Source organism: Arctopsyche grandis, chromosome 13 (assembly GCF_051622035.1).
Source record: "Arctopsyche grandis isolate Sample6627 chromosome 13, ASM5162203v2, whole genome shotgun sequence".
NCBI lineage: Eukaryota > Metazoa > Arthropoda > Insecta > Trichoptera > Hydropsychidae > Arctopsyche > Arctopsyche grandis.
Window position 1 is genome coordinate 18,528,834 of NC_135367.1, and position 15,686 is coordinate 18,544,519.

Below are 15,686 nucleotides of genomic sequence, written 5' to 3' on the forward strand. Positions count from 1 at the left end.
TCTTCCCGGCTTCAATTGTTATGTCAATTCACTGGATAGATGCGAGCTCTCCTTTCTAGTGCACGTATGTACGTATATTATGCCCACTAAATATGTATGTGTGTGTGTGTGTTCAGGTATGGCCTTTGATCCTGTGCTCTCCTCTTTTATATCGCACATTATCAGATTATATCCAGATGTATCCTCTGAATCTTTTGTGTACACGCTCGTCTCCCGTCTCTCTCTCTCTCTCTCTCTCTCTCTCCCTCGCCGTTATTAGATTTCTTTGAATTTATATGGTTATAAACTCGCAAGAGGATCACGCGTCGAAGTTTTGCCTTATATTCGTTAATGATTCTGCAAAGGTGTGTGGGAAAGTTTTAAAAGCCTCACGTATTCGCTAATGAGTCAGACAAAAGATGAGCTTTTGGCGCCTTTCGGATGAGTTAAAACGCGTGACGAATCATTATAATTTTATAACCATCTGATAAACAAATAATTGTAATACCTGCATGTTTGTATACATTTATTGCTATAGGATTTGAAAGCTTTCAAAACCTCGTTGTCAGTTCGAGAATCAAATGATTTGAATAATAAATCGAACATACGTTTGTGCATTATTATAATTTAATTGTTTCCTTACAAAGAGGCATTTTCAATTCATTATCGGTTTCGGTATTCCATTTTATTAGCTCTTAAATATATAACTTTTAAAGCTGCGAGCTTATTTGGATACTCCCTCTAATTTTATTTGTTTTCAACAATGTTTTTCTTAAATTAAATCAATTTGTGTGTAAAATATTTGTAAATGAAAATTATAAAATATATTGTTAGACAGCTGTATAGCTTGGTGGTTGCGTTAATACTGGTCACTGAGAAGTTCTCGGGTTGAAGCCCAGAGTTGATCTCGATTGAAAAGAATTAATTCCGAGTATTTCTGATGTGCCGCTGGTCACACTTGGATATTTGTTACTCCAAGTCAATCGCTTCCTGACGGAGTTTGCCAATTTGCTGATTTCATCGTTGATGCGGTTCCTCATCAAATTGACAAAAGCCTTCCTACCTACTATTTGAATGTGATTTCAAATTTATAATCTATAAATTTATATATGTATAATTTTAATACCATAGGTGAGGATCAGGGGTAAAACACGTAATGGCATCATGGTAAAATATAATAAAAAAATGAATGAACACGTCAATTTGAATCTTCGTTACTCCCAAAATTATATTTACCACGGCGCTATTACGGGTTTTGCCCCAAGGCGATACCTATGGCCAAATTTGTACATACATACATATGTACTTTATATAATTTTATAACATTGTTATTATAAATTTTAAATTCTATTTAAATAAGGACAGGTTGGCAATTTATTTGGAAACGTTTCAACTAGAAAATAAATTGATAAATTGGTAAACCCTAATAGGAAACGATCAACCTAGAGTGACTTATATCCAATGTCTGGCCAGCAACACCGGGTCATGGATTGAATCCATAACCCCTCAGTTGATAGCATTATACGCTAAACACTGAGCTATGCTGCTTAATTTACCACAGTTTCTAAATTCTATCCTTCACTACATATTAGTACATACATAGATACAAAACAATTTTTAGTAAAATATTCATAGTGGCAATTAAAACTACAACCTGAGTGTAATTACAATATAATGACTGTATCTCCATACGTACGGTATCGATCGTAACCTGGCGAAAACAATTTAAAATGCAAACACCGGCTATTTCTCACGATATAAAATGGTAGAGTGAAGGGATAGAAACCCCTCCCTTCACCCTTGAGGTTTTATTTAGACCCTGGAGTATCGTTTCGGTTCCGTCGGTCTCGGAAAACCATTAAACACGGCATTAGGTGTGACGTATTTCAGCGAATACTCTTCGGAAAATTGTTCGAAAGTTTCGACACTGGGTCACAAGCGGACAACCTCTCATTCCACCGTGCTATTTATATACCTACGTATACTTTTTTGAAAGTTGCAAAGTTGCATCGAAACATCCGATAAGTTTCTTGTGTTGGAGAGCGTTCACATTAGCGAGAACTTTGTTGAAAGTTTAACGGACCGCCTACCAATTTACGTGCATTTTCGATCTAAACCTCAATTTAAGATTTTATCATATAATAGGGTAACTGCACTTACGGCTAACTCAGCTAATAAATTACCGTGTATACATATATTAATTATATTTGTAACTTACCGAATTGCTCGGACGGGTGAATGTTAATTTTTGTAGTAAAATGATAAATTTGATAGTTATGAATTGAAAACCGTAGATTCGCAAAGCGTACAAATAAACAATTGAATTTAATAATTTGATCAAAAAATCTTTTTTTTATTTTTAGTATGTATTATAATTGAATAACGGCGAAAACACACTGCGTGGTATGGGATGTCATGTGTAGAGGTAGGATAGTCACAGTGCTATCCATTGTTCGGCAAACCTTTAACAATGCATTTACAACCTTTGAACAATACTCGGCCCCCTCAGGCTCCGGTGACTAGTCATGTGTCCTTGGCTTCCCGCTATGATCGTAGACAATGGGTGCACATGCAGAATGCATATTTTTGGGAGGTCACACGTGTATGCATATCCATATGCAACCGAAAAGTTTCTCCCTCATTTCTTCAAATAATAGTCGTGTAAAGTCAAAAATTGACATCCATTCATTTCACATTTTGACATTTGTTTATTTCATTTAAAATGTTCCAGAGCAATGTTTTTTGTTATAAGTTCATTGTTAGTGAAAACAAATCGAATTTCCTTCGCGCCCTTTCGCTCTTTTTATTCGAAGGTATTTCGTAATTGGGAAAATCCATTTATTCGCTTATCCGTTGTACAAATCTAAGCATTTGGTCCTTAAACAACCAAACTTGGCATTCCCTTTCTAATACGACTAAAAGGAAGAGCGTAAGTGTATGTTTGTTTGGTCTTCAATTCCGGCTAATTCGATAATCAATATTCGTGAATATTCGAGCTTTTCCTTCCTCTGGTTTTTCGTGTTAAGTGTTCAATTTTCTTCGTAATGTAAGTCGACGTTTGGAGGCGACACATAATCAACCTTTCAAACTAAAGCGTGATCATTATTTTTGTGTGCTTTGGGTTATAATTGGAGAAATCAAACATTGGAGATAGTATAAAAGCTTTTAAAAATTAATAGTCGTGAAAAATAATGATTTTATACGAAACGTGGTTGTTTCGAAATCCAGTTTCAAAACTGATACTAAAATATTTTTAAAAATGTAATGCGTATAAACGTTTCCATTACTCCCTATATATGAGTACTTTTTTATTACTCACTATGAATACAATGTCACAAATTTATGGCGATTTAAATGATATAATAAATTTTGCAGGTGTTATCATACTAACTGACGCATATATGTATATGGGTGTATGTATGTATGTATGCATATATTTCCTCATTTATCCTATTAACTGCTGCAAATGAACTATACAGTATTAAACAAATTTAATAATCCGCATAAATTTGAAAAAACACGTTAACTTCAATCACATCTGATACATTCCGCATATCTGATGAGTGATGAGCGTTGTATTCATAAATTGATTGTTTTATTAGTCTTTTAACTTTTGCTAGATTTATATAATACAAGTGTTTCAATCAGAAAGTCAATCAATCAATTGTCAATGATTCATCTCGAGTGGGCTTATGATGGCTATTTTCGCAGAAATTTGTTCGGAGACAAGCGATTTGTCTGTCGTATCGGTTTCTCAGAGGCTATACTAACTTGTCTGTTAATAGATGAGACTTTTTTTCACAAAAAAACACATTGATATGGTCATAGTTTTGTTTGTATCATTGCTGTCTTTCAAAACTTAAATGGAAATTATAATTACAAGTTATTTTTTTTAAATATACATATGTATGTATGTATGTGCATAGGACAGTTTAATTTTTTTTTCAATTAACCCAAAATCGAATTTCATTTCATTAAGAGGGCTGTACACCCGAAACCTTAATTTTGTTACCGTTCCTTTCTTCGATATATATATATTGAGTGAATGCGACAATATATATCAATATATATATTGAGTGAATGCGACAGTTGCGCTTCGACCAGATAAAACGTATTTTAAATTGACAAAATCGAGGTTTCGTATTCTACTATTTTCTCCTCCAAAACTGAACCAATTTTTAAAAAAATTTCATCATCGGTATGAGAAAGATACTCTCTGTGCATCTATCGGCATATTGTTTTTTAAATCGACCGTTAAATAAGCACGCTGGACTCGTTTCGTGGTTGTAAAAAAGAGGCGATTTTATAGATGTTTGGCGGCTCCTAGCTCCTATAAAAAATAATTAATCAAAAAAATAAAACGATAGATGCACCCCAATGGTGGATATCCATAGCATATTAAAAAATAATTTCTCTAGTGCCATAATCGAGGAAGGGAGAAGTATAGTACGTTTGTATGGACAAGGTGCTGCTGTCCAGCCCTCTTAACCCGCAACATAGACTAGTAGTTATGTGGCTTATATTGCTTTCGAACAAAGTGGTCACGGGTTCACCGTCTGTTGCTGACGAGAGCTTAAATATGTGACTTCAGGTCGATCGTGGATAATAAGCACTGAGTGGTCGCCGGGTACGATCCCGTGAGCTGACCTCGATTGAAAAGAATTTATTCCGAGTATAATTTAAAATGCTGTTGGTCAGACTTGAATATTTGTGACTCCAAGTTAATCGTTTCCTATCAGAGTTTTCCAATTTATTTGATTTTCATTGAAACGGTTCCAACAAATTAGCTACCCATTTTCTCGCAAGATTTTGAGTTTTTCAGCACCTCGAACTTCGCTGATTTGTATAAATGCTGCAAATTTGTCCATTTATGTTTAATGTTTAATCGGTGTTGGTATTTGCTTTGTATAATAGTTACAATTTTTTTTGACCATAGATGTCGTGTTCTTAATATGTAGCCAGCAGTATGGCTCAGTGGTTGCGTTTATGTTTAGCACCAAGAGATTATTGGGTTCGATCCCGAACTAATCTTTAATACTGCTGGTTAAACTTGGATATTTGTGACTCCTAGTCGATCTTTCTTATCAGAGTTTGCCAATTTTATCTGATCATTGTTGAAACGTTTCCTCAAAATTAGCAAAAAAATCATCATCCTACCTGCTGTCACAAATCTTCTGTATTTAATGTATGTATGTACAATTTGTAAAAAATTATGTACAAGTCTAAATCCATAGATGTCTCAATGGATTAATTCATTAATTAATTGTTAATTTTGTGTTCTTCAGCTTCTCGAAATACAGTGATTTATGTAATAAAAATGCTACATTGTCTAGGAAGGCGCATTGGGGTCTTCCAGTCAAGCCTTCCTGGTATATATCTATGTAAAATAAATAAATAAATGTATACCACACTCGTCGCTTTTGAGCAATCTGTTAAGACGAGTGTGCATGGTTGATTAAAATAAAGTAAAAATAACAGGATTATTTTTTTAAAGAAAAGTTGATAGAATTGATTCAGGGCTTGTCAGTTCCAAGAACAAATTTCTACGCGAATTTTATTCTTTAAGCATTACGCACTAGTGGTTTTACACGGCTTCGCTCGGTATTTGTAATATAAACAACTTAAACATGGCAAAACAATCTAATAGTAAACATTCATTTATTTTAATCGAAAAGAAATAATATTCAAAGATATCGATTACCTCGTCATAGAAACTTTGATTTGCTTTCGATGTTCCCAACAAACCTTATATATATAATATATATAAAAACTGACTGTAGATAAGTATATTTGTATATATGTATGTATATTTGTTACGAAGTCTCTTTCGTACATAGTTACGAAGTCTCTTTCGAAATTATATATAAGATAAGCATTTTAGAATGACCGAAACAAAAATATAATAAAAATTTATTCAGCAGTATGCTATTTCCAGTCCCATTTTAGAGCATCTTTCCCAATACATCTCAAATTCCAAATTAAATACAACAACGAAGTAGAAGAATACATACATATTAGGTAGATCAATTACGAAACCTAAACCTGCATCGCTCACCGTAACCAAATCTGAACAACCTCACATTTATCGCGCGAATTTTATTTGCTCATATGCGTGAAAGGACGTTTCTGGCGGGAGAGACTGGGTGGTCCTAGAGGGGTGGGGTGTTTTTAGCCTTCCTATTAATTAAGGGTCGGTGTGTGTGGAGGTTTGAGTTGGGGTATTTTTCGCCCGTGGCGTTGCGGTTACTTGTGAATGGAGAGCGCGCGCGGCCGACAATGAAGCGGCTGTTGCGGCCCGGAGAGCCCCGCTATTGATCCCCGCGGCCGGGGGGCGTCTGAGGGGGCGCACTCCCTCTCCAGACGCCGCCGCCCCCCCCGTCATTGTTCCGGTGGCGCCCCCTCACACCACCCACCCGTCGTCCCGTCTGCGGCGCGTGCAATTTATTCAATTACACTTCTTGCGTCGACTAAATGGCCTCCGCCACCCCACAAACACTCGATGTCGTGTCGTCGACAAGCCGACGAACATTTCGAGGACGTCCCGAGAACTGTGGGGAAATAGGGAGAGCGGGACTCTTAACACTTTACGGCCGGCGACCCAGATTAGCTCTACGATATTCCAGCGCGGCTCGATTACGGAACCAAACGCGCCCTAATCGAGTGTGATTCAGTCCAGGGTGTGTCGGTGGTCTCGCTAACAGCGAAATTTCATCGACTGGGCGTCGTCTGTGCCATGCTTTTTATCTCAAAAAGTTTAAATATTATATTAACTGTATTATTATGAAACATTATTCTTTGAACCCACTAATAAAAATCTTCCACTCCCGAAAACTTTCCCGTTCATTGTCCGATATTTTCAGGCAACATTACTTTTTTTTACTAGTCTCTTCTTATTATATAATTTAAACGTCGACTAATTATACGATATAAAAATTTGCGTTTGTCAAATAATCGCATTTAGATTTTTACCTAGGATTGGGAATTTTCGTATGGGTTAAAACATTCTTGTAAATTTAAGAAAAAATGTTTTTATATATCTAAGCCAGCAGTTTGGCTTAGTGATAGCGTATATATTTAGCATCACTGAGGTCAAAGGTTCGAGTCCTCGCCACTGCTGGTTAGATTTGGGGGTTTTGTGACTCCAAATCGATCGTTTCTCTATCAGAGTTTACCAATTTTATCTGATCATTGCTGAAACGGTTCCTGAAAATTGGTATTAGATCTAATCCTGTTGTCACAAAAATCTGCCTGTGTATAATTTGTAATAATTATACACAGTAATCTGAAATCTATAGATATCTCTATCGACATCTCTATAGTTTCGTATTTATTGTATGTATAAAAAAATTGTATACAAAAAAAAATCTAAAAAAAAAAAATAATAATCCATAGATGTCACTGTGATTATTATTTCTGATTAATTGTTATATTCTATATATTCTGATTGTATATGTATGTATTACTGTATTTCTGATTGTTTATGTATTTCATTAACGTACACCCGTCGCATTGGAGCAAATCTGTAATGGCGAGTGTGTATTGATTTGTGACAATAAAATAAAATAAAATAAAAATGTACATCAATATAATTTTCAGTACATAGTGCGTTTGTTTATAAGAATCCTGGTAGGAGTTGAATATTGCAATGTTCATACCTACATACATATGTATATGAATATCAAGATTTCGTATCTTGTTAGATTTTTTTTAGTTCATATAATGTTGGCAGATACATATGTATGTATGTATGTAGTTGTCAAAATGGTTGTGTATGAAAATAAGATTTACTAATTATTTAGCATGATGATCGCTGTCCTCTTTAAAATTCGAAGGAAATCTTTTGAATCAGTAAGTATTCTTTACAAGGATACCAATTATTGATAAACTATTATAAAATACATTGGTCGTGGTGTAGTAGCAATGCTCAAAATTGAGTTACATACATATATTATAGAAGAATATATACTTACTAGTGTTGTACCCGGGTTGTACATGGGTATTGGCATATTAAGTTATTAAATTTAAAAAAAAAAAGAAATGTGTCGGTTCGATCCGCACGCGGTCGAATTTTTTTCAAATACCTTTAAATTTTATATTTATTGTTTAATATGAAAAAAGGTAAAAACTACCTACCTACCTACCTACGTGTAAACATACATATATGATAAAAAAAATATTTGCACTGTTCTGTTCGGAGTATAATGCGTATACTGACAGCTTAAAAGTGTGTTCAGTGAAAATCTTATAAGACCGCAAAAACTTTTCGTCACAGGTGTTTCCGTTTCCGGGAGTGAATTATTTTATTTTTATTTAGGTAACAAATTTATCGCCGGATGTAAAGAGGAGGGTTTGCAGAAAGGTTAGCTACCTTTCGGTAGTAAAAACGACACTAAGCTCACAAAAGGGGAAAGTTTCTTAAAATAATAGATCAAGCGATTCGAAACAGTAAAAAGAAGAATACAATTTTCATTTAATTTACAAATAAAAATTAAATCAACAAAAGTTTAATACACAATTATGCAAGAGTATTATTCACATATATGTAGGTACATACTTACATACATACATACATACATATATATTCATTAGGGTTACATTCTAATATTCCAATTACGATTTTCAACTATTCGTTATTTGAATAATTATTCGAATACTATTCGTGTATTTTTTACAGTATATTTTTCATACTAATACTAGCATTGAAAGTATACTTTCAATGCTAGTATTAGGCGACTCAAGTTTAAGATCTTCAACGATATTATTGCAGAATTCAATAGGTTGGCAGTGATGATGTATAAGCGTGGTCTTGATGAAAAATGGAGATGGGTGGTCAATTGTATAGATTTAGAGGCTAGCGATGATGGACCAGCGTATTCAATTAGTTGTTCGGAATATATGTATGTACATATAAGTGCGTGCGGTGAAATTCTTCCTGTTTTCGTCGCACAGCCTTCTTCCGTGTGTGCGAGCAGGACACAAGAGGATGCGGTATGACGTCACAGCATCCTCATGTATCCTACTCGCGCAAATGTAAATAAAGTTGTGCGATAGAAACAGAAATTTCCAGCGCACGCTACTAGTACATATGTAGAGCTAGCAACGATATGGACAGGCGGGGTCGTGATAAGAGGGGGATTGAATTATAAATCTATTGTGATATGCTTTCACTTACTTGGGGAAAGTATACTTTCACAGGGGAATAAAGATTCACTAAAGCATATATTTATATTTTATAAAACGGGTCAATTTTTTTAATAGATTTCAACTTCATACACTAATGCTGTACTCACCAAGTAAATACACTAATGCTGTACACAACTTCATACACTGATGCTGTACTCGCGCTGTAAATTTGCAACCGCACCACAGTCCAGCGACTATGCACACAATAGAAGACTATGAACAAGTGTGACTATCGTCACACATTGAAAACCCTTGTTTTGCATTAATGAGCTGATTCTTGATCGTTTTTGGTTGCCCGAGTTGAGTGACTACGGGCAACTAGCTGCACATGGGCAACAAAGTCACCGACCAAGTTGCTCGCAAGTCGACCGATGTGGCCCGGCTCTTCAATTTTACAAACTTTCTTAAAATTATTTGTGTTTTTGGCTTTTGTTATATATAGAAATATACTGGATGCTCAATACATATGTACCTAAGAATTTTTTTTGTCACCTTGAATATATTCGAATATTAAGAATACTTCGTGATTGACTATTCGATATTCGAATAGTTGAATTTAACAAATATTTCAGAAATCTAGTATGTACATATCCACATATTATAATGGTAAGGTTTCAAGTATAGCGTGAGAAATTGTAATACGTACAAAGAGCAATAACGTAACTTTTAAAGGCTATTTTTGTCATACCATCGCTAGATTCCATCTTCCTGAATTATATTGCTAAAAGCTTTTATTGATTTCATTTAAAAAGATTCGGAAGAGTATTCGCTTCACGTCATTTGTCCTTTTTCCGGTAGCAACATTTCTTATGGACATCGCTTCTGATCAAATGACGTGTCGACTTTTTATTTCAGTTTTTGAACAAATGGCGTATCGCGTAACATACACCTTTCCATGAAAAAAAAAAATACTAAAGCGGGCCCGGCCCATAAACGATACAGTCGTTTGCCTGACGTAACTAATGTATTCTACGATGTTTTCACATTTATGTTCTCATGTGGAGAAAACATAGGTACATATGACAGATTTTGTCACACGAAGGGTCGGAATACTCGGATTCGTAGACTATGATCCGATTATAGACGAAACCGTTTGATTAATAATGTACATGATTCTTATTAATCTAACATTTATTCACAATCGTGTAACGTGTTGTACGAATGGTTTTATAAAATTGTCGTGATGTTCAATCTGGCAATTGTTCGTAGCTTTATCTGATGGAACCAACCCATATGCGTATTCCTCATCATTACTATACAAAATCATACTTAATAAATAATTAAAAAAAAAAATGAAAATGTGGTCTACGTTCGACACTAGATACAAATTTTTGATACACAGCAAATTTTTAAGAAATACATACATTATGTTGGTAGCATATTTTGTATAAGGTTCAATAAATTCGAGATGCTAATGGAATTTGCCGGAAACTGAAGGGGAGGATACCGATTTATTGGATCCGTCACAACAATTAAGCTAGAAAAAATCGGAAAATTCTAACAGGAGACGGTCGATTTGTGTTTTAATAATTACAAGATCTCGCCAGCAGCGTATTTGGCCGGGACTTGAACCCACAACCACTCTATTGTTATGCAATAGCTCTACCAGTGCACTACGCTGTGCAATACTCATACTCATCTGTACGTGGATGGCCGGGCAAGATAAAATGAGGGCACAGTCAGAGGACCATAGCCTCGGGATGTATCAATTCCAAATCCAAAACCACCCGTTGAAATATCAACGGGCACAACACTAATATTAAGTAATATTTAACAACAGCACATTCGACTTCGCGATTGCCATTGATTGCATCCATATATGTATTATCGGTAACCGTCACCGCATCGAAAGGTCGAAAAATCGAAAATGTTCGTTTGCCATGAATACATATGAAAAGCGGGTAGTATATATGTATGTATATATCAGTTGCGTGCGGTAAAACCCTCTCTCCCCCCCGTCGTACAGCCTCACTTAATTTGCGCTAGCAGGATACAAGAGGAACAAGCTTTTCCTCCCGTATCCTGCCCGCGCACATTAAGCAAGGCTGTACGACAAAAAGAGAGATAATTTCACCACATGCCACTGATATATATTATATATAAATAGTACCGTTTACCATGCATACATTCTTTTCGATCTTTGCTTTCCGATATTTGCTTTTTCGATCTTTCGACCTTTCGATGCCGTGATGTAGACCCATGTATTATGTATGTATATTTGGATGTATACATAACGGAAATACAAAATGTGTCTCGGAATTTTTAAAACTATATAATATATAAGCATAAGCCAGCAGTATGGCTCGGTGGTTGCGTTTATGTTTAGCACTGAGAGATTACTGGGTTCGATCCCGTGCTAATCTTTAATACTGCTGGTTAGACTTGGATATTTGTGACTCCTAGTCGATCGTTTGCTAATTTATCTGATTTTCATTGTTGAAACGGTTCCCCAAATTGGCAAAAATCATCCTATCTGAATTCGATTTATGTACAAGTATAAATCCATAGATGTCTCAATGGACTTATTAATTGTTAATTTCGTGTTCTTCAGCCTCTAGAAATACAGTGATGTATGTAATAAAAATGCTGCAATGCTTTCAGCTACCCCAGTACAATTTTCAAATATTAGTTTTCTCTTTTTGTTAGGAATACAAAAACAATTTTATTGGATTGATTTGATATAATTCTGTAATGAAATTTTCGTTGGTCGCAATTGTAACGAAAAACTTCGAACTTCCAATAAAAAGCCTCATTTGGCACCTGAGGCTTTTTCGGATGGGAAATTGGTTCCAGAATTCACCACCTGCCAATATAGTGCGATACATTGATACTTCGATAAAATTGTATGAATATGATTTCTTTTCGTAATTACTTGATTTTTGTCGTACCGAATATTCTACATATATCCATATGATAACATCTTACGGAAAATATCTATTTATATAAGTTGTTAACCCGCTGTAGACCGTGCGTCAACATTTCCGTTGACAGTTCCAGCGTCCGATTGTGCGATTTCCGTCATAATTAACTGATATTACAACAACGAGCTAAGGAAACGTATTCTACCGACTAAAATATTCTACTAGATCTGTCCCCGCCCATCCTTTGATGCTTTCAATATGGGAAAAACTGAGGGGAATGGGAAAATATATACCCTTAGCACGCATCGCTGCCGGAAAAGCTCCACTTCGCAGTCACGTTTTCGCGAACAAATTAAAACGCGACGCAAAGTTTTTATGTTTGTCATAAATATTTGAGTAACACGTGCACAATTATTTCTGTTGGAACAAGCTCGATTATGTTTGATAACGACGAGGATTAATCCTTTGGGTTTTGACACGCCACGGTCGCGGATTTATTATTTTCAACATCTCCTGCTGAATTATGTATGTATGTACATAGCCGCGTGTACGATTTTCGTATTGGCGGCTGGAAATTTTCAGCCTTAACTGAATTGTTTTTCAAATTACGAAAAGTTGTCTGGTCTTACTATGTAATTCGTTGTGGTTTATCTTTACATTGACACACTTTTGTATCCTTGCAACAATTGTCGCCTCAAAACTTGTTATCTTCTATCTGACTCACATTTCGTTTCACATGCTAATGAAACTGTTTTCATTTTTTATTTGCCGTATATTTATTTTTTAAAGTTTGGACCATTGTAGCATTACAGGAATTCCTAATGCGCCACAATGGTCAAAAATATAACAGAAAAGAAACAAAATAATAACTATACTATAGAAATTAGGGGTCTACCTCACGGGCCCGAATGTGAAACGCCCGAAAACGCAAATATCGGAAGGCAAAGATCGAAAATCGAAAGATAAAAAAAGGGTGCATGGTAAACGGTACATACTCACTTAATTTGCGCGAGCAGGATACAACAGGAACAAGAGGAACAGGCTTTTCCTCCCGTATTCTGCGTGCGCACATAAATACCGGAGTAAAAGCCTATTCCTCTTGTTCCTGTTGTATCCTGCTCGCGCAAATTAAGTGAGTATGTACCGTTTACCATGCACCCTTTTTTTTTTTTTGATCTTTCGACTTATGATCTTTCGATCTTCGATCTTTGCATTCCGATATTTGCGTATTCGGGCGTTTCACATTCGGGCCCGTCACGGAGACCGAGAAATTAGAGATGACAAAAACAAAACATATATTCACAAACAAAAATACATTCAACACAATGACAAAAAACAATTAAGCATTAAAATAGTAGCGGATGGATAAAAAAAATTACAAAATATAAAAAAAAACGAAGGGAATTTCTTATAAAAAGAAAAATAGGGAAAAATTGTTAATGCTTATGTTAAATATTCTTATTGTAAGTTAAAAATTAATTGGTTTGGGCAATTAATATTATTTCTGGAGCACCCTCTCGGTGTAAAAGCTTGAAAATCTCGTTAAGGGCGCTTAAAGATTTTAGACGTCAGCATAAAATCAAGAATAGAAGCCATCAAATGCTACATACATACTATGACAGTATTGATTATAACTTATAATATATTTTATAATCAATTATTTTTAATCCTTTTTTTTTTTTTGCAGAAACCAAACAAGAACTAGAAGATCTAATGGCAGATATTAAGAAAACAGCCAATAAAGTTCGAGCAAAATTAAAAGGTAAATCTTACATTAATAATTATGATAGATTTTATCGTTTCTGTTTTGTTTAAATCTCATGTACATATAAATATAAGGCAGTACTTTAAATGGTCAGTAACTTTTGCGAAAATTTAGTGAGACGATGGTGGTTGGTGTGATGGCGAAGGTAAAGGCATTGAAATGGCAATAGGAAGGTTACCAGCTAGAAAAACGGACGAAAGAACAGCTCGAATGGTATCCGAGAGAATGTAAAGGGGTGAAAAGAGGCTGCAGAAATGGGTGAATGAAATCAGAAAAATGTTTGGGATTGAATGGATGAAAGTTGCCCAAAACAGAGATGAGTGAAAGCATGTTGAAGAGGCTTTCATCTAGCAGTGGATGGCGAATGGCTATGAATGATGATGATATAGATAAAAAAATGAATGGCCAGTAACCCGCTTATTATTTTACTTACCTTATGACAGACAGAAAATATAACTTATTGATTATCCATTCACTCTATTTATTGACCAAATCATACGAAGTTACCGACCAAATAAATACAGGCCCGTCTATATAACATTTTTTTATTATTTCGTTTTTGGGAACTTACTCGCAGGCTTATATGTACATATTTCCCGAGATGAGAATTTACCATTTTGGTGACATTCTTCTATATTTGTTTTTGCTCTTCTATTGATCTACCTTTTCAGGGTTTGAATTGTGGAATTCTGATTTTGTAACTGTATTATTCGAATTCCAGTCATAGAACAAAACATCGACCAAGAAGAACAAACAAATAAATCATCAGCAGATCTACGAATAAGGAAGACACAACATTCAACATTGAGTCGTAAGTTTGTGGAAGTGATGAGTGAATATAACCGCACACAAACAGATTATAGGGAACGTTGTAAAGGTAGAATACAAAGACAATTGGAAATTACGGGCCGTACAACTACCAACGAAGAGCTTGAAGAAATGTTGGAACAAGGAAATTCTGCCGTTTTCACTCAAGGGGTAATTGAATTGTAATTTTCTTTGTGAAATTAATAAATATGCGTTCAAAACTTCATACTCGCATATTGAGTTCTTATGAAACACAATTGTAAAATGTACGAACCGCCTACCTGTATTGTAGAGTGGTATATATTTTTTTGATGTCGATTTATACAAAGTTCAATTTTATTTCAGATCATCATGGAGACACAACAAGCAAAACAAACACTAGCCGATATTGAAGCTCGTCATGCTGATATTATCAAGCTCGAAAATTCAATCAGAGAATTGCACGGGATGTTCATGGATATGGCAATGCTTGTTGAAAGTCAGGTCAGACAGTTTCCGTGTTGTTGTAACATTAAATAAATATATTTTATTATTATTAAATTTATTTTATAAAAACTTACCGTTTGAATCATTGAATGAATGTTAATGATTACAGATGTGCATGAATATAAAAAATTGAACTAATTTTTAAACACAGATTATTATTTTCGACTTTCAGTTTGTAGCATTATAATAAAGTGATGCGACAAATATTTGTTGCTCACTGTAACCGTGCAAAGCCTACTCTGAAAATAAACAAGGTCCAAATTTGATCCTTGTGAATCTTGGATTTATGAGTTTACAGTGTTAAAATCGCCCCAGCTTTGCCGTGCCACTCTTGTAAAAATAAAATTACAATTGATTTTTAGAATCGTGTGTAGTGTTTTTTTTTTCGTTTTTTTTTATTTTCTTTAGCCGTTGATTTATTAAAGATAGATAAATTTGAATAATTTTTGTAAATGATTAAATGAAATCCGACAGGGTGAGATGATAGATCGCATAGAATACCACGTGGAACACGCTGTAGATTATGTGCAGACTGCTACCCAAGAAACCAAGAAAGCACTAAAATACCAAAGCAAAGCTCGTCGGGTGAGTTTCACACCCGATCA

The 15,686-nt window shown here is 34.9% G+C and overlaps 1 protein-coding gene across 5 annotated transcripts in view; it reads left to right on the forward strand.

The window, feature by feature from the left end:
* Positions 1–15,686, forward strand: part of Syx1A (Syntaxin 1A) — a 70,222-nt gene that overhangs the window by 45,682 nt on the left and 8,854 nt on the right. For 3 of the 5 annotated variants that reach the window (XM_077443755.1, XM_077443758.1, XM_077443756.1), the window contains exons 4-7: positions 13,711–13,785; positions 14,510–14,766; positions 14,941–15,078; positions 15,556–15,666. In XM_077443755.1, coding sequence (XP_077299881.1) covers positions 13,711–13,785; positions 14,510–14,766; positions 14,941–15,078; positions 15,556–15,666 — 581 coding nt within the window. Of the gene's footprint in view, positions 1–13,710; positions 13,786–14,509; positions 14,767–14,940; positions 15,079–15,253; positions 15,667–15,686 lie in introns of those variants that run through there. The other 2 variants (XM_077443759.1, XM_077443757.1) reach the window with 2 other exon arrangements.